A 20,835-nucleotide genomic window follows, 5' to 3' on the forward strand; every position below is an offset into this window, starting at 1 on the left:
TTGTAGGAAGTAGAAATTATTTTTATTTTTTATTGGAGATCATCTTTTTTGTTTTGGAGGAACAGTGCTTTGGTTCGTTCGCGAGTTTAGGGGAAATGTGAGAGTAGATACGAATAGGTGCGCGCATAGATGCGAGTAGGCGCGAATTTTCTTTATTTAATGTAGTTAAGGGTATTTGTATTTTACAGTGTTCGATGATTTTTTTTTATTGGAAATACCTGGAAAAGTGATTGGAATGTGAATTTGCAGAAATCGAGGGAGTCTCGCGATTAGATGTCTTCTTCGAAATTTGTGCATCCATAGTTTTTGCAAATAAATTTTCTAATACGTCTTCTGAAGCTCCAACGATCGCAGTGGTGTCGAGAAAAATCGAAATTTCTCAAAATACCCTGCACTTCTGGAATCTGTGTTTCGACTTCGAATTTTCGACTGAAATCAGTGAACAGAGGGCTCAAAAAATTTCGGCACTCTTCACTCGCGTTTCCCGAAGCTGTAACAATAACAGTGACAAGAAAAAGCATGGAGTTTCGTTGTTCTTCTGTTCCCAGTTTTCGCAAACACTGCGGCTCTCGGGTTTGGCTTGCCGATAGTCGCGCGTCTCGCATAATTTTTCATAATTTCTTCTGCAAAACTTGCCGGCAGTTTCCGCGGCGAAACAATGAGCCCGTTAAACGGCAACTCGGAAGTTTCGTGACTTGAATAGCCGGTTGGAAAAACCCGTTCGAAGTCTCTCGTCGGTCGACAGAAATTTTCCAGGCGTGTAAATCAAATTGGACCTCGGGAACAGGGAAACGACAAAGATCAGCGTGGATCCACCGGGGCGTTTGGACACGCGATCTATCATACAGGCGAAACGCAATTATCATTCCGGACCTTGAGGTCTCGTGACGAGCTAAATCGAGCGTCGAGACTACGGCTGCGAAACGTTCGATCGCGTCGCGTCCGCGAAATCGTCTTTTTCCGTTGTCCCTCGTAAACTTGAATGAGAATGGAAAAACGAGATTACAGGACGATCGTATTAAACGGACGATGATGAGTCCTGTTTGAACGGTGTGGACGCCAGAACACGGAGGATCTCTCGATCAAGAAACTCGTTTCGCGAGAAACGGTGGAAGTTCCGGGATAAAAACGGTACGAGTTTTCAGCTATTGTTTCCGGGGGAAATTAGGGCTCGTGACTGGGTGTCTTTAGGGACTTTTGAACGTTCCAAGGTTGTTTGATTCTTCTTACATAAATATTTCGTCCCGTACTTGTTGCTAGAATGGCCTCATTCGCGGTGGAAAAGATCAATCAAGAAGAGGGTTAATTGACAATCGGGGATTCTAGATGAAGAAAAGGATCTAGGACTAGTGTCGAATTTTTCCCGCTTCACAATCTGATCACGATCCAGCGAATAATATCGAACCCTTTAACCGAGCCTTGGCGCGCATCACAGTGTCTAACCAAAGGATAACGAGAGTGTGACCCTCTTAAAAAGGATTAACACGTTGACTGATGTGGCGTTGATGATTGGTGAGCCCCCATTTGTTCAAAAACCCCCGCATAAAATAATAACGTATTTAGACATTTGCATTTTACCTTCCGTTACTATTCGAAGAAAAGACAATGATTAACACTTGGCCTGCCACACCAGTACCCACGAAAGTCACTGAAAATTAGAGCAGTTTGTGTTTTATAATACAAACCAATCTCTTACGGTACCAAATCGATCCAAATACAATACAGAGATCAAAAATTTCTTTGCAACAACGAAAACGAAGATCCAACAATTTCCAGTCTCCCTTGAAACCAGCCTCGATCACTTGTAAAGGAAAGATACATGTCCTTTGAGACAAAACTCGACATCCCCTAAGCAAACCTGTCACACAAAACTCCCCTAAATTCGCCAATCACCACCACCCCAGTCAACGTGTTACCCCAACCCCCAAATCATTCTCCCAAAAGAACGCCTAGCCCAGGTGCAACACCCTCCCTCCCCTCTTCGATCCTCCCCACCCCTATCGCCCAAAAACTCGATCAAAAATCCCCAACCTCGAACGTGTCACAGGTCTCAGGGAATAGCGCTATACGTATAGTGCTATTACAGGGTGAGGCACCTAACAATTTTTGTGTACAACGCATAATTCAGAAATTATTAATTTCTGATCAAGTTAGGTGTCTCACCCTGTACACACTGCACCCTTAAATCAACTCAAAAAGCCTCCGAACCATCCCAAAACCTCTGGACTCGCTTCAGGCAGGCTCCCCCCATTCATCGTCGAAGGTTGCAACGGTAGAGCTCAATTTCTCTCGACCTTTACCAACGCAAACATTAGGGACCAGTGAAATAGGGACGCTTTCGTGATCGTCGAGCACCACCACCGTCGCCTGCTGCTGCTGCCGCTTGTGTTCCAAAACTGTGTTTGTCACTCTTGAAACAACAACAAAACAGACAGAAAAAGAAAGAACCGAGAGGACATATATCACGTGACAGACATATATTACGCACACCGCGACACATACACACACAGTGTGTTGATCCCGTGTATATATTCGATGTTGATGCCGTGATCCGTAATCAGCGTCCGTGTAATTATTTGATGTTGACGCCATGATCTCGAACCGACGTACGATCATCGTCCGTGTATATTCGATGTCGATGCCGTGTGACCCATAGTCGGTATCCGTGTATGTTGATGTTGATGCTGTGATCAGTGGTATTGTCCAGTTGGCGGTCAACGTCCGTGTATGCTTGCTGTTGATGCGTAGTCCGAAGTATCGTCCTGTTTGCGATCAGGGTACGTGTGTATCTGATGTTGACATTGGCGGTCAGCATCCGTGTGTATTTGATGTTGACAACGTGATCCGTCGTAGTGTTCGTACCGGCGGTCAGTGACCGTGTGTATTCGATGTTGACAACGTGATCCGTCATAGTATTCGTACCGGCGGTCAGTAACCGTGTGTATTTTATGTTGACAACGTGATCCGTCATAGTATTCGTACCGGCGGTCAGTAACCGTGTGTATTTTATGTTGACAACGTGATCCGTCATAGTATTCCTACCAGCGGTCAGTGACCGTGTGTATTCGATGTTGACAACGTGATCCGTAATAGTATTCCTACCGGCGATCAGTGACCGTGTGTATTCGTTGTTGACAACGTGATCTATATTGGCAGTCAACATCCGTGTATGCTACATGTTGGTGCTATGATCGTTGGTCGCGAGTATCGTCCTGTTGGCGGTCAGAATACGTGCGTATTCGATGTTGATATTGGCGGTCAGCATCCGTGTGTTTGATGTTGATGCCGTGATCCGTGGAGGTATTCGTACCGGCGGTCAGCATCCGTTTGTATTTGATGTTGATAACGTGATTCGTGGTTAGTATTCGTGTTGACGGTCAGTATAGTCGGCGTCGGCGCGTTTGATGTTGATGCCGTGATCCGAGGGGGAGTGTGTATTCGATGTTGACAACGCGATCCGCGGCAGTATCCACGTCGACGGTCAGTATCCGTGTGTATTTAATGTTGACAACGTGATCCGTCATAGTATTCGTACCGGCGGTCAGTGACCGTGTGTATTTGATGTTGACAACGTGATCCGTGGAGGTATTCCTACCGGCGGTCAGTGACCGTGTGTATTCGATGTTGACAACGTGATCCGTAATAGTATTCCTACCGGCGGTCAGTGACCGTTTGTATTTGATGTTGATAACGTGATCCGTGGGCGGTATTCGTAACGACGGTCAGCACCCGTGTGTGTTCGACGTTGACCCGGTGAACCCGGGGTGGCGCGGTTAATTGTCCTGATTATCGGTGGTGTGTAGTCTTTGAGCATTTGTCAGTCATGAATCTTATGTTCCGCAAGAACTTCGGCGGCGACAAGGGGCTCGGTGGTGGTGGAGGAGGAGGAGGAGGTGGTGGCGGATTGGAGGGTCGATCTGTCGTGGGGGGCGCGTACGCGTCCGGTTCCCTTGGGTACGGGGGCAGCAGGTTCGGCGTGGTCCGCGGCGCCGGCCAACCAGGCGTCGGAACTCGCGGACCTATCCGACGCAGCAGGGAATTTGGCTATTTCCCCTCGATGGCCGAGCATGAGCACCAGAGCTACATGTACAGGACTCACCTGTTCCTCACTCCACCGTCAGGCGGAGCCCTAGGATCGCCACCGGACGAGCCCACCGAGAGACTGGGACCGCCCCCAAGGAAGAACTCGGGCCCGCACGTCATCAAGTGGGGAGGAGGGGGCTCGGCCCAACAACCCGCACCTGGGGCGCAGACGCAGGTCCGGAGGAAGATCCAGCAGAAGGACCCGTCTGAACCGGCCACGCCCACTGCCTCCAGACAGGTAGATGCTTGGGATTCCTAGAGATTGTTTGCCGATGTTTGGTTTGGTTTGACAGAGTTTGCCGATGTTTGATTGCGTTTGAAGTAGTGCTACTGATGAATCGCGAATACCTCCAGACAGGTAGATGCTTGGGATTCGTAGAGATTGAGTAGTGATGATTGTTTGGTTTCGTTTGACAGAGTTTGGCGATGATTGATTGCGTTTAAAGTAGTGCTACAGACGAATCGCGAATATCTCCAGACGGGTAGATGCTTGGAATTCGTAGAGATTGAGTTGTGATGATTGTTTGGTTTGGTTTGACAGAGTTTGGCGATGTTTGATTGCGCTTGAAGTAGTGTTCAGACAGGTAGATGATTAGGATCGATAGAGATTGAGTACACATGATTGCTTGCGGATGATTGCGGAGATGTTTGCTGTGGTTTGGTAGAGTTTGAATGGTGCTGTTTCGTTGCGTTTGTAGCAGAACTGCGAATGAACCGCCGACATCCTCTGCCTCCAGACAGGTAGACGATTAGTAGACCGCGACTCGTGACAAAAATGAGTAGGTGAATTATTATTTTCGACCTGTTGCAAAGGAGGAACTGGACAAAAAGAGCTTTACAAAGGAAACGAGCCAAGAATGATTGAGAAACTGTGACGTGAAGAACAGTAGAGCACGAGAAAATAACCACACGGTGGTTTCGATAGTCTTTGAATTTTCTATGAACTGAGTAACGGCCGCAGTTAGGCTGCTAGAACATCGGGCATGGAATTGGCACAGCTAATAGCATGGCTTTCAAACGCATTAGCATCCAGTTAGCAAGACACTTTGTATATACTTTATCACAATAGTTATAGACAGGGCACGAGTAATTTTAGATAACTTCTCTGTGCGCGTACCGTTCGTGTGCCTGTTATTCACACCGGTGGATAGGCTATAACTCATACGATCTCGCATAAACCGCAGATGTTTATTACAAGTGTCTCGAGATGTAGAATACGGCCGAGAGAGAGAGAGAGAGAACGACTGATTTAGAACCGTTTTCTGTTCTCGAAATTAATCCGACAGAAACGGCGTCCGTTTAACTCTCGGAAAATCAAATTTACCGACTACGTTGCACAATTGTTAATTCGCGCGATCGGCTCCGTCTAAAACGTTATCAATTTCGTAAAATTGCATTACAAACAGGCTCGTTGCGTCATCCTCGGTGTATTATACTCGTCGAGGAATCGTGACGATTCTCCGTCCGTCGCAATCAACTGGAACTGAATCTCGTCGCTAATTGGCGCAGTCCAGACACCGATCTCCATATTTCGCGGACGATCCGGCGGATAGCTTCCGACTGATTGAATTCAATCGGAATTCTCTTAACCGGCGACATCCGAGCCGAAATATCCCCGTTAATCACCCGGCGAAACGGGGGTTGCATCGTGATCGTCGGTGCAACGCGTTGCATCCGCCGCCTGCATCCCTTAGATCAGCCGCGGAGAGCCTCGAGATTAATTCCGCCTCCTCGGCTCGGCAAACAGCGCGTCGGCAAACAACCGCCGACGTATCCGATTGCTCCCCCGATCTCGTGCGAGGTCGACTCCGTTTGTTAATTTCATTAGCGTGCGAACCAGCCGATTAATATTAATGTTCGACGACGACGTCGTTTCAATCGGCGCGGCCTCGAACTCGAAGAGATTACCGAGGATTATTTTCGCTTCGGTCTGGCCAGAAGAGCTGAAAAAATTAAGTATTAATTTTCGAGGATATTTGACAAATTTATTTAATTTTCCGGAGTATTTTTAAAAGCCAATTATCCCGTTTTCCGGCACCCAGAACGCCATTGGCTAGGCCGCTACGCGCCGTCACGTGACCAGACCCAGGTCCCAACGCCAGTAGACGATCTAAGGATGGGGGCGTGGCCGCGCCGAACGGGGGCGTGGCCTCCGGCGCGCCGCTACGGAGGGAAAGAGCGCGAGAGCCGGGAAAAGGGACATTTCGACTGACAAATTTAGGATTCGACCGGGGTCTCTCGACGACCATACTTCACAGCTAGCTTCTCGGGGCTCAGAGCGATCATCGACGGCAATGTCCCGAAGGTCGGTCGGCCGGAGAGATTATACCTTGTACCCCACACCCCTAAACGCTATCGACGAGCGTGTGGCCACGAGGAACACGACCGGACACTCGGACTATATTTCAGCGGGAAGCTCAGGGGGATGCGCACGTACGGTTGCAACAGGGGTGCAGCGAGGGTTTGCATCGACGAAATTATGGCGGAAACAAGGGGTGGGGGTGGGGGAGCACGGAACCGGCCGCATAAAGTTACACCTACGCCGAACCGGCACGCAAACTCGCCATCTTATTGCACGCCAACGTGGATCCAGCGACGTGCCATAAATTTCCTGGCAGCCGGAGGACTATGCTCGATATCCGACCGGTCATCGTGCCCATTCCGGATCCACGATTGATCCTGAATTCCTGCCGACTCGATCCCTCTCGTCATTCGACGAGTTTGTTCGAGAGCAGGCGATTTTTTGAAATTTTGCGAGTGGAGGAAAAGATGTTTGTGGGAGGAGCCAGGTTGAAGGTCAGGTTGGCCTTGAACTTCTGAGGAGCTTCCAAGGATCTAGGGTATTTGGGAGGTTGATTGAAAAGGGTAGGAGAAGGGTAGAAATGGAAGATACACAATGTTATTTATATAGATATTTTTTTATTGATATTTCATCCTGTTTATCGTACGGACATTTTTATTTCTGTTCTGCTCCATGGTTTCGCCAGTCGATGTTGAGGAGTATAGACAGAGCACGCAGCTGCATGTCGAGCATGAATAAAACAGGCCGCACGATGTTGCCACACTATCAACAAAATAGGAACGGAAATACTCCGCAGGCCTCCGGTCCCTCGCTCAAAGCAGAATGCATTCTTAAAGCAATAGCAACCGTAGGAACCTCGGGAATATTTGAAGATCGCTCGTTTTGAGTTCGACAGGAAACTGCAACAACAATACCGCGCTGTTGCGACTTGAATCATTTAATGGAAGCGCAGTATTAATGGATTAGAAAATTCGGGACGACGTCTTCTGAAACCTGCACGTTCCAACCGGAAACGAAAGAGACAATAAACAATATTGATAATTTCACATGACTGCCTCCAAGAGTAAACAAAATACTGAACTGCCTCCAAGAGTAAACAAAATACTGAACTGCCTCCAAGAGTAAACAAAATACTGAACTGCCTCCAAGAGTAAACAAAATACTGAACTGCCTCAACAAGTACAATGCACACGCACACGTCATTCGCAAGTAAACAATACAGAGCACACTGAAGGTAAAGTAAAGAGCACACTACTTACTCGATACATGTCCAAAACACGGGTCTGGCCACGGACAAGTATCGTGCAGGAGATAGCATTCTGCAAAGAATAGTGGGGATACAGTGGGGACAGTTCTGGGACTTTTATCGGCTATGAATTCGGGACATACATGGAGTGAACACTGTAACAAAGCGCACGAAATTAACACGAGGGTGTGAAAAAAATAAAATAGCGAATTTTTGGTAAAGATCGGTCAGAGTATCGAATTTCCCGAGGTCGGACGTTTTAGACCGGTCGTGTAGCAACATTGTTAAACTTTTACAACGGTACTCGGCCGAAAGGATCCGTTTCCGGTGGAACGTAAAGCGAGCTGCCGCCATCTGTCCGTCGGACTTTTACAGCGTCGGTGGGATGCAGCCTGCAACGTGAGTGCAACGCGAGTGCAACGAGGGTTGCATCGTGTGCCACCCCCGACACGGTCTCGCCGCAAATGTAAATATATCCGCAGAAATGTGCTCGTCGCTCTGCACTGAACAGCCTGCGACAGCCTTCCCGGAGCATAAGCAAAAAACAGGACGGGAAATTAGAGTGGAAATTATTCCACGCGTCGTCGTCGCCGTGTAGGATCTCGGACGTCTTCGGGTACGTTTCGGGATTACGAAATATAATCCGATGTCGCTTTCGGAGCCGCGCACTGTCTTCCGCTGACGTGACCGCTGATAGAACTGTCGCATGTGACACTTCCGGGATCATCCTGTTGCTCGGCGACGAGAATCTCTTCGGATAAATCTCGAGGCAGCTCTCCCCGAAATTGTTATAAACCGAAACCCGTTTTCGCGATCGGTAATTAATTTCGCGAAATGTCGAGACGTGTTTCACACTCGGTTCACCGAGCACCGAAACCGACCATTTTGCATCACTCTATAAAAATAATAAGAATCTAACCAAATTTTTAGCAATATTTTCCCCGGAAGTCTCTGGGCAAGAACTCTTCGGCGCCATTGTCCTCGAGCTTCGTCCGGAAGTATAACATCCCTTCGTTTTTCCACATCATCCAAAAATTTTTCTAAAAATTCTCACATACGGAGGGTGAAAATAAAGGTTTCAAGCTTCAAAAAGTAAGACCAATTTTGTCAACGTACCTTTCGTGTTCACAAAATTATGTCAATTCGAATTCAACACAGTGAATTCTCGATATATGTCAGCAACGCGGGACTTGCCATCGTCCAGGAGACATACCCGAGTTATGCTTACTCTCCTCGGCGTCCGAGGACCCTAACCCTAACCCCGCGGTAGTGGGGACAATTCCTTGACATTTATCGCCCATGCCTCGGCGACATATATAGAGAAATATTTGGCGTTCACTGTTCGAACAATTCTTGCAGCCACCGCATTTCGATTTGAATCGTTTAACACCAGAACTACCGAGCCCTAAACGTGACTTAGACTGATCCCTTTATGATAACAGCAAGATTGAATTTGATCAGGTTTCATACGATTCTTATGGTAACATGTACTCCAAACAAGAGATGTATTAAAAAATTTCTCGTGAGAACGTTTTCATAGTTTCACTAATCGTGAAAGAAAAAATCATCCACCAGTCATTCTGACTGGTTCGATAGTTGTAGTGTTAACCCTTTGCACTCGGCGCTATTTTCATTGTAAAACTAAATTTTTCTTCCGTCTTAGAATATTTTCATTTTATTCATACAAAACTGATCCGATTTCCACATATAATATTTAAATGTTCAGCAATCCATTGAATACAAATTTTGTAATCTAACAAGTATTTTGTAATTTCTTTGAAATAATGTCAACAACAATTTCTAGTGGTGCTTCGGAGTCACCACTCGAGTGCTAAGGGTTAAAAGCTACCACCGAGGGTCCGAACGGACCCGGGCACTCATCGAATTACCATAAAACCCCGAGCATGCTCGAGTCCGTTTTACGATCGGCCGGCGAGGAAAGTCGTGACGCTTCGCCGAAATGTCAAGAACGGTATAACCGGTGTTCGCGTGTCGCCATAAATCACGGACAGGTAACGTCGAAACGGCCCAGGGAAAACAATGAAAGGAACCGCGTTAACCCACATAACGGATTTCGAATCGACTTTGGAATTCACTTGTTACTCGAGGGTGCAGTTCCTCGCGGCGGAAGTGCGCTCGCGATTAAAAATGCAACAAGCTCGAGCGCGCCGCCGCGCCGGTGATCGAAAAACCGGTAAATACGAGGCGGGCCGGAAACGTGTCGGAGGCCCGGTTTACGATCGGCAGTAAACGAACACGTTAGTTTCGACTGTGGCCTGCCCGGTAGCATGAGCGCGAGTCCTGGCATGAACGTTCTCGAACGGTTTATCGCGTCCCAGGTTGCCGGGGGAACGTTTACGTTATTAACCCTTTGCACTCGAGCGGTGACTCTAGAAATTGTTGTGGCATTATTTCAAAGAAATTACATAAAAATATTACAATGTATTTGCTACATTACAAAATTTGTATTTAACAGATTACTAAACATTTATATATTTTATGTGGAAATCGGATCAGTTTCGTATGGATAAAATGAAAATATTCTAAAACGGAAGAAAAATTTAGTTTTAGAATGAAAATAGCGTCGAGTGCAAAGGGTCAATACTGATGATCCACCGGGACCTGCAATTAGATTTTTCTACGACTCGCGAGCTCCGCTGTTTTGCCAGTATTTTGCGTGATAAGTTTGCCCGTTAAGTACAAATGCATGTTTTTTTTTTTTATTGTACGCTTGGAATGGTTCGTGAGAGATTGGTGCTTTTAGCGAAAATTGTTGTTCGGAAGCAATTTCTTAGCATGCCGGCGCTTCTGCGCTTTTTGTCAGCGAGCTTCTTTAATCGTCCGTCGATCTGTTAACCCAGAACCATCGGCTGGCGATGTCTCTTCCTTTTTGTTTAACAAGATTCATGCCGTTTACTCGACGGTTCGTCCGATTGGAGAATTTTTGCATCGGTTTTCGATGGACCATCCCGGAGAAATTGTTTTCGCGAAACTTTTATCCCTGACAGTCCCGAGAGGTAAACAAGTTGCTCCCAAAAAGTATTTGTTTACTCGAACTTGTACGGCGTCCGAGAAAATATACCGTAACCATGAAATTTTTATGGGAAGAAATGTCACTCTCCGGAACCATTTTAAACTGCACTCTTGAGCGACTTTTATTTCAGAATCCGCGTGATAAAAGTTTTATGGGAACGGGCTTCTTTGAAACGTAAATATTGCAAACACATGACAGTAAAGATGATTTAACTCTAAGCGACTGTTTTACATTGTTTCGTAAAAGTAACAAGAAAGTGCTTGTCTAGAGTTTCAGCAATTTTTGAAACAAATCATTTAGATAAAATAAAAAATTTAGAATCCGTCATTTCGACCTGTTAACTGTCTAAAAAATTCTAAAAAATCTCAATCTTTAGATTACTAACGAAGAAATCTCGAGAAACGAGCTGGAAATTGCCGTTTAAAGAATGTCAAACGGTCGTTGAAAATTAATATAAAACAGTCGGGTCACGATAGGAACGCAGTGTCTTTTCGGGGGCAACAAAAGCGAGCTCATTGGCGAATTATGTTCGCGGGTTAACAGGTTAATTGCAGCGGCGGGGAAAAAAGCGGCGGGCAATTTTGCGACTCGAGTTCGCCGCGGTGCTTTCAGCGTTGATTCGTCGAGATTCTAATTCGAGTTAATTATATCCCCGTGTTGTATGGTTCCGCACAGGTATCCTTCAGCGGGAACCGGGCATCCGGAGCGTACACGCCCCTGGTGGTTTCCGGGAACAGTCCTCCACGTGGCGAACCAATCTCCCTGGCCACCTTGGACCGAGACTGTTTCATCATCCCCCTCGCATCCCTCGAACGATTTTTACCGGCCGGAGTACCGGTACGTGTCACGAATTTCCAGGCTGATAACTATTTTGTAACAGATTACTCAACGCCTCAACTTAACGCGAGAACCTGTGAAAATTGTGGGTTTTTAATTTTTTATACTTTTCTGTATAGAAACATATAGAAATAGAATCTACAGAATTCAGCAAAATTAAAGTTGAAATATTTCTTGAATGAATCATTTTTATGTGGATTTTTAATTTTCTTTTTTAATACCTTTCTGTACACCATTCGACGAGATTTAATTTAAGAAATATTTCAATTTTAACTCATTGGTAAACACACGAGAATATGGTAAATAAGATCTACAGAATTCAGAAAAATTAAAGTTGAGAAATATCGCTTGAATTAATAATTTTTATGTGGGTTTTAATTTTCTTTTTTAATACTTTTCTGTACACCATTCGACGAGATTTAATTTAAGAAATATTTCAATTTTAATTGATTCGTAAACACACGAGAATATCGTAAATAAGATCTACAGAGTTCAGAAAAGTTAAAGTTGAGAAATATCTCTTGAATTAATAATTTTTATGTGGGTTTTAATTTTCTTTTTTAATACTTTTCTGTACACCATTCGACGAGATTTAATTTAAGAAATATTTCAATTTTAATTGATTGGTAATCACGAGAATATGGTAAATAAGATTTAAAGAATTCAGAAAAGTTAAAGTTGAGAAATATCGCTTGAATTAATAATTTTTATGTGGGTTTTAATTTTCTGTTTTAATACTTTTCTGTACACCATTCGACGAGATTTAATTTAAGAAATATTTCAATTTTAATTGATTCGTAAACACACGAGAATATCGTAAATAAGATCTACAGAGTTCAGAAAAGTTAAAGTTGAGAAATATCTCTTGAATTAATAATTCTTATGTGGGTTTTTAATTTTCTTTTTTAATACTTTTCTGTACACCATTCGACGAGATTTAATTTAAGAAATATTTCAATTTTAATTGATTGGTAATCACGAGAATATGGTAAATAAGATTTAAAGAATTCAGAAAAGTTAAAGTTGAGAAATATCTCTTGAATTAATCATTTTTATGTGGGTTTTTAATTTTCTTTTTTAATACTTTTCTGTACACCATTCGACGAGATTTAATTTAAGAAATATTTCAATTTTAATTGATTCGTAAACACACGAGAATATCGTAAATAAGATCTACAGAGTTCAGAAAAGTTAAAGTTGAGAAATATCTCTTGAATTAATAATTCTTATGTGGGTTTTTAATTTTCTTTTTTAATACTTTTCTGTACACCATTCGACGAGATTTAATTTAAGAAATATTTCAATTTTAATTGATTGGTAATCACGAGAATATGGTAAATAAGATTTAAAGAATTCAGAAAAGTTAAAGTTGAGAAATATCTCTTGAATTAATCATTTTTATGTGGGTTTTTAATTTTCTTTTTTAATACTTTTCTGTACACCATTCGACGAGATTTAATTTAAGAAATATTTCAATTTTAATTGATTCGTAAACACACGAGAATATCGTAAATAAGATCTACAGAGTTCAGAAAAGTTAAAGTTGAGAAATATCTCTTGAATTAATAATTCTTATGTGGGTTTTTAATTTTCTTTTTTAATACTTTTCTGTACACCATTCGACGAGATTTAATTTAAGAAATATTTCAATTTTAATTGATTGGTAATCACGAGAATATGGTAAATAAGATTTAAAGAATTCAGAAAAGTTAAAGTTGAGAAATATCTCTTGAATTAATCATTTTTATGTGGGTTTTTAATTTTCTTTTTTAATACTTTTCTGTACACCATTCGACGAGATTTAATTTAAGAAATACTTCAATTTTAACTCATTAGTAAACACACGAGAATATGGTAAATACGGTCTACAGAGTTCAGAAAAATTAAAGTTGAGAAATATCTCTTGAATAATTTTTCCACGTTAGCAGAAGACTAGCAGAGATTCCTTCGCTACATTTTCCATTTTGTTTTCTATTTTGTGTAGTGACGAGGAGCGATACGTTTTGCAAATTGGTGTCCAGTGGTTGCATCAACCATTTTCGCTGACCGCCGTCGGCCTTAGTGCTGTTGGCTCGCTTACGCGTGTTTCTCGAGAACATAGATCGTGTGACGTTTCGCGAACCGGGTCGCGAAATAACTCTGTCGTCGCGGGTAATAATTTGATCGTTCGGAAAGTTTGTACGTAACGGGGCGGTACGGTGGAGATCGGGAGCACACCTGCTAAAACCGGAACGCTCGAGTTATTGGCCTAAGCGTCTTCGGCTGCTGTAACCACGACCAGTTTGCGACCTTGTCGACCTGGCCTCGAACGTGCGAAAATAGATACGAAACCTGTGGCCATCGCGTCGGAAAACAGAGAGGGACCCGTCCGCCTGACGGAAGTGACGGTGTATTAATCTTGACGGAAGTGTCGCGAACGCAATTCTTCATTTCTATTCCTGAAACGTGTACCTTTTCGCTCCAACGAGAACAAACCTTGCAAAAATACGACGCTATTCAACAAACAGACTGCGGATCTTTATGCCAAACAAAACTTTTCTACGTCAGTTGCAAGAGACAGAAACTTCTTTAATCTTTTCGCTGGTTCAAATAGCACCCACTTAATTCGATTACAAATGCATAAAGTCCGCGGTCTATTAATAAATTGACCATTTCTTTTCTAGCTGGAAAACGTCACTGTACTAGAAATTATTTCTTATGATTTTACGAATTTTCTGGAAAACCCCCAGCACCCATAATTTTTCAAACACGTATTTTCCGTACACCGTGACAGCGCTAGAATGTTTAATCTCTAACCTATTTTCCGTTGTTTGTATACTACGATATGGGCAAGTCAGTCGTTCCCTTTGATAGGGTGGTTTCACCCCAAATTTCTCAGCAGCAGAAACAAGTTTTTCCATTGTTATTCCATTGTTAGCATCGCAGCACACTCGCGCAAAGTTTCAAATTGTTTTTAATTGCCGGGCCCGTCAAATTCACCTTGCCAGGGAAAGTTGCACAGCTACATGTTATTTCGCGTTGTTTTTCTTCGAGAAAATTCGCGAATAACATTGTTCGCGGAACAATAGCGGAAGGTGTAAATAAGGAGCGCTCGGCTTCCTTTTGTTGATCTTAGACATTGCTTTTATAGATTTTGAGAGCCCCAAGTCTCCCGATAATATTTGTTCTCGCCATCCTTGCTGGCCGCCATCTTGGGAAAAGGAACATCGATGTCTTTCGTGAAAATAATGTCGGCGGTTCAGCACGAAAGAAGACAATTCGGTGGTGGCTGTTAAAAAGAAGACATTAAAATGTGGATTATTTTGATACAAAATTGCCACTTTATTTATAGTGGTTTCACCAATTGTACTCCTATATTCAATCAGACACTAATTTAATTCTACGTGACTAACAAAGTAGACATTAAGTAGAAAATACACTGCAAATACTCTACACTGTTTACTCTATATATGTCCCAAATGCCTAGCCGATAAGAGTCCCCGAACTATGCCCCGTGAGGATCTCCTGGCCGATGTATGTCCGTGGCTAGACCCGCGTTTTGGACATGTATCGAGTAGGCGCTGTAGAATTGTGGTGGATTTCTTGGAATTAAGTTAACGGGTGTCATAATTGGTTCCAGCACGCGCCAATCGCGGACAAGAAGAGGCCCGGCAGTCCGTTGTCAGTGCTCGAGGTCGAGGACCCGAAACAATGCGTTCTCGCGCACTTCATGACCCCATTGGAACCGTTGGATCCCCTGATGGAGTCTCCAGTCTCTCGTCCGTTGGTCTTGCAACGGGACACCGCGGCGGAACTCGTCGCAGAAATAGCGCCATCAGCTTCGCAGAGCATTCTGCTCACGAACATGGAGAAAAATGGTAATTCGACCACGACACCTTCCTCTTCTTCTTGTTCTTCTTCTTTAGACCAGGGTTGACCGATCGCGATGGTAACGCGAGCAGTTGACAAATGCCGGGCAACAGTACCCGAAGACGACAGCTGAAATTCCGTAACACTTCGAGGTAACGACACGTAGACGAGCATAACGCCCAAAACCAACCATAAAGATGCTCGAAAAATTACACCTGCGAAACTCACCCCCTTCTTCGAGTTCATTGGTATTCCGGGCGAAGCGTCGTAGATTCGATAAGGATATTCGTGAAGTTTGGGGGACCGTTTATCGGATTTAGTTTTGGGGACGTTGCTGCGGTTCGCCTGGTGTGCCATTTGTTGTGGAATATTTGATAGGACCATTTTGTTTGTAAGTAGTTTTCAGATAGAGGGGACTCGCGGATTCCGAAATACATTTGTGTCTACATTGATTTTTAGACATGTTTCGTTTTATGTTCTGAAGTACCATAATTGAGATCGCAAGAGGGCGTTGAAACTGAAAAACGGCGGCGAATAGATACGGGGGAAAATAGTGAATGTAATTATGGTGCATAATTGTGTTGATTTATTTGCGAATGGTATAATAATTTCAGCCGATTTCCCATTCATCACGTACTACCTAATAAACAAACAGAACACGGATCCCGTGGACTTTTACAACGAGGTTCAATGCGCCGCCCTGAGGAAGTTCGACCCTCGGGATCTCCGGTACGCGGCCAGTCACACCTTGGATTTGTTTAACGAGGTTGCAACGATCGCGAGACCTCCATTGGAACCACCTGGCGTCAGACCACCGATTCCGTCCACCGGCTACATCGTCTCGATCTTCAAGGTTTTCGAGGGCGACGATGGCCTCAAGTTCGAACAAAACTGGCTCTACTGGACCGGTACTTCTTCCACTACTGCTACTTCAATCTCATCTTCTTTCAATTTCAGTCTCAGATTGTTAATTTTATATTGTACACCAGGCCTGTTCAACCCGCGGCCCGTGGGCCACACTTGGCCCGTTCTCTCACTTTTTCATTCCGCTAAGTTAGAAAATGACATTCCCTCGGTCGTGTCGCCAGATGGGTATAGCATTTGTTTCTTTCGCGAACCTATTCAATATTATATTGTAACATAAGAGGGAGCCTATGAGGGAACGGAAATACTGATGATTTTGACCGTGTGGCCCGCGACGAGGAAGTTGAACAGGCCCGATTGTACACCAGAGCTGCTCAGCTCGACATTTTTTTTCATCAGTAACTCTTTCATAATACTCTCAAGGGTTAGTCAACTGATAAACGAATATCTGTTGCAGGCGCACGCATGATGTACCGATACTTGCCAAAATCGGTGGGCCTGAGGCGTATCACGCTGCACAAATCGATGTCTCAGGGCGACAAGATGTACCTATTGATCTGCGAGTGCTCTCAACTGCAAGACAATCTATCGGCAGCGGCGATACTGTTGCCAGCACTGCGTGCACGATTATGCGGCTACACTGGCCTGTACAGGCCATCGGTATGTTTCTGATTCGTCAAGAAACGCTGACGACGCGCGCGATCCGGCGGCGTGCAGCCGGACAGAGCCACTCTCTGAGAGAACTCGAACAAAGAGATCATCTCTGAGCAACATCATCGGAGGCATCGACGGCTATCTTCGAGATTCAACAAGAATCTCTCTCTCTCTCTCTTTGCCGAAGAAGAGCTGCCGCCGCGGATCGTTTTCTTGAAGAGGCAATCGTCGGCGATCGAGTCGAGTCAATCTCGAGCCTGATCTCGGGAGAAGGACTTTTCGAAAAACTCACGGAAAGAACAACAAAGAGCTCGGTTAAATGTACATTTTACTGGAGCCAACGGTTAAATTCATCATTTTGTTCCAAGAATTGAGTGGAACACGGCTCAACATTGTCGGAGAATCGGTAGTGAGATAGTACGTCGAGAAAAAATGGACACGCGATGAAGGTATTTTCAGTAATTGTCGTCTTAGCTTTGTAATCGCAGTGGCAATCGATAGCCGAGATTTTGCCGATTAAAATGAGTCCAAACACGACGTAAATCGGACTACTTTTATCGATTCACTCAGACCTGGGCAACTGATTGGTCGCGCGCTGCTGACGCTCCGCCTCCCGCGAGCGCGGTAGTGGGGGCAGCGCCTATCAAGAGGTACATTGGTTAAAATCGGTAAAATTAGTGCGATTTACCTCGTGTTTGGACTCGTTTTAACCGGGAGAATCTCAGCTATCCATCGGTGTTGCGATCGCGAAGATAAGACAACTGCTGAAAATAAAATTTTCTTCGTCTCATGTTTACCTTTTCCTGACGTCGCATACAATTCTATTCTATCCTGATCGACTTATCGCTCCGATAAGCGAATTGTGGGGACTCGTGTAAATTTAACCGAGCAGATTTTAGTCGAATCGAGGCGAGCACTGCTGCAACAGCAGTCGTTTACGAGGGTCGTTCTCGCCGACCGGAGAAACCGGGAATATCGGTCAGATACGATCACGTCGTTTCCGGTTTGATAAAGGTCACTTATTTTCATACACCAGCGTGTACTATCACGGTGTTAGGCCGGCCCGCGCTGCTTGCGACTTTTATCGAGGGTACAGAGCGTGCACGGACGCCGCTTTTTAAATAGCGATCCTCTCGAAGACGGATCGATCATGGCGACGCGGCTTCCGGCAGGCCAGCCAAGACGCTCTCTTCGTATACGCTTTAGGGAATATATTCTCTCAACGAATCTTGGTACGCTTCCGGGCTGCGCGACCCGTGTCTAGTTACGCCTCTGGCCAGTTTGTATTTTTCGACTTTGCATACTTCATCCGGACGTTCGAGCGGACGTTTATTGCAAAACGAGCGTGTCGCTCCGCTCGATACGAGGGACGCGCGCATCTGCGAAATCTGCATGCACACACACACACATACACACACACCGGGGAAAGGATACACCGTGTGCTGTTGGCGGCGTTTTTGCCGATGCGAGGAACGATGGGATTAAAGAGTTATCGGTAATGGGCTGCCAGTTCTCCGCGATGGGAATTGGAGTTTCGTCTCTTGAGTCGTTTTCTCTTTGATACTTCCTCTCGGTGCGTTTGCAAGCCTCCCCTCTTTCTCTTTTTATTTCTCTTCTACAGAGTATTCAATTACATAAGCTTCTATGCTCTTTCGACTTTTACTCGTAGACTTCTTAATTACTCTTCAAATACTCTTCTCTTTCTGATCAAATTTTGCTCTTCACTTACTGATACTTCTTTCTATTTCTATTCATACATCTTCAATTTTCTACCGATGATCTTGACTCTCCTCTGCTTGTACAGTATTCGCTTTGTAGCCACTTTTCATTCTCTACTCGAATTCCATTTTTGACTTGAATTCACTCTTCACTTTCTACTCAAATATCTTTATCAATATTTCACCTTCTATTTGTTTACTCGTATATTTTTCACTTTCTACTCGAATACCCTTTACCTAGAATACTTTTCCTCTTATTTATTAACAGTCATATACTGTCCACCTTCTACTAAAATACTGTTCACAATCTACTTGTAAATTTTTCCCTTAACAACCCCCTCTTTCACTCTGATCAAATGTGTCTTGCTATTTACGCAAATTCTACTAACACCGGTTGCTCTTTAAAGTCATTTGCCCCGCTTCGCCGAACAATAGAAGAAACACGAGCCTCGCAAGGACAGTAGAGTGCCAAACACAAGCGTTTCCGCGTCTCGAATTATTCGATACGTTATCGTGCGCCTGATGCGTCGAGCGAGGATTGTAAAGTATAATTCTAGCGGTTCTCACCTATTGGTGTGGAATTAAACCGAACAGAAAATCACTGTAGTCTCCGCCGGCAGTGCGCTCATACACACAGAGACACGCGCGCGCGCGTACCGAGACGCAGAAAACTTTTATTACTTATCGATTAAATCGCTGACTACATATCATATACTCGATAAACTGTGATATTCGAACGATTGACGTAATATATCACATGGGCGATGGCGTTATCTTTTCTCTTTCATTTTATCTCCGCATTCGAACGAATAGAGGTGTCCCCTCGGGGGACGATAGTCTGCGAGAAAATAATTTTAGGCGGAACCGGACGCTCTCGACGGTTTTTTAGTGGCTACGTCGGAGGACGCTCTGCAATTTAATCCGAAACTTTTATCGATTAACGTTTCACACCGTTTGATATTACATATCCTTGCCTGGATCGACGACGCGAGTGGGTTACGAGTGCATATGATGCATCGGCAGCGGACGATTCGGTAGACTCGAGGGTTAAACGGCGATCCTGTCTGATCGGAACAGTCTTATGCTACTTGAGAATCAAGGGAATTGTATAAAAGATTGTTTTATAAAGCAACAGCATCGGAATTGTTAGGATGAAACGAATTTCTAGTGTGAAATTGCTGTTGGTACGTTGATGGACGTGTCTGACCATTGTTTACTGTTTCTACTTTGTATCAAACTCGCAGTAATACTAAATAACTAAAATAACATATATTGTTTCACACTAGTATCCTTTAACAATGCTTTTCGTTATAAAATTCTCTTCTACTCAAGCTGCGTATCATTCCAAGCTAGTCTGTTTTGACACCTGTTGCTGCAGTAGAAGTAGATAGCAATACACAGACACGTCGACTAACTTCCAACCGTGCAATATCAAACGAATTCTCCATTTTGATTTCCTTTTGTTACTGCAATAGAACAAGACAGTAATGTACGGGCGCGTCGATTAAATTTGAAGTATACAAGCATCGAATAAATTCTTCATTTTTGCTTTTGAGAACATTTTATTCTGAAGAAGGAACGACAAGGTCGTCTTTTAATCCTTGATAACGCGTCAGGATCGTCCGCAGGATCGAAGGGACAAGTCTCTCCCGTCTTTTTTCGCGGGGAAAGCTTAATAAACAAAAAAAAATCTCTCTTAGGTGCCCGGTAGACGTATCTAGGAAGAGGGCGAGTAGAGTGAATTGGCATCGTAGTACAAACCGAGAAAATCGGGGAAGCAGGACGAAAAAACAGTAACAAAAGTCAAGTAAGCGGAAGAATCAAAACAACATAGTGGAAAAACGTATAGTCAATATACGCTTGTTGCATACCAGACAATAGCTAGGATGATTGCGCAGGCGCGATCGGTAAAACAAAAAAACGTAGATTTTTAAGGACACCACCTCCATCGACGGCGTATACTTACAATACGTCCCGTTCGTAACTCGCTGAAACAAAAACGTGGAACAAGAGACGCTCTTAAGTATAAGACGACGATTAATTACGCGCGAATCGGTCTCGTGCCAGCGATTGCTCCTAATCTCGATTTACAATCAAATCGCGAAGAAAATGGGTAAGAAAAATTGTGTGAATTTGAACGAATTAAACATTGAAAGAACAATGAAAGATCAAGGGAATAACGATTAACAAGTTGACTGTGCCGAACACCACAGTTCCAAATATTGCGACCAAAAATCAAAATAATCTA

General features: G+C 44.1%; 1 protein-coding gene across 5 annotated transcripts in view; it reads left to right on the plus strand.

Annotated features, from left to right (window-relative positions):
• The window catches only part of LOC143361499 (uncharacterized), a 46,818-nt gene extending 28,281 nt beyond the window's left edge, over positions 1-18,537 (plus strand). For 2 of the 5 annotated variants that reach the window (XM_076800957.1, XM_076800959.1), the window contains exons 2-6: positions 4,122-4,321; positions 11,341-11,502; positions 15,122-15,359; positions 15,966-16,259; positions 16,673-18,537. In XM_076800957.1, the coding sequence (XP_076657072.1) occupies positions 4,122-4,321; positions 11,341-11,502; positions 15,122-15,359; positions 15,966-16,259; positions 16,673-16,887 (1,109 nt within the window). In that variant the 3' untranslated portion in view covers positions 16,888-18,537. Of the gene's footprint in view, positions 1-3,814; positions 4,322-11,340; positions 11,503-15,121; positions 15,360-15,965; positions 16,260-16,672 lie in introns of those variants that run through there. The other 3 variants (XM_076800958.1, XM_076800955.1, XM_076800956.1) reach the window with 3 other exon arrangements.
• The last annotated feature ends 2,298 nt before the right edge of the window (positions 18,538-20,835 follow it).

This window comes from Halictus rubicundus, chromosome 15 (assembly GCF_050948215.1).
Source record: "Halictus rubicundus isolate RS-2024b chromosome 15, iyHalRubi1_principal, whole genome shotgun sequence".
NCBI classification, from domain to species: Eukaryota; Metazoa; Arthropoda; class Insecta; order Hymenoptera; family Halictidae; genus Halictus; species Halictus rubicundus.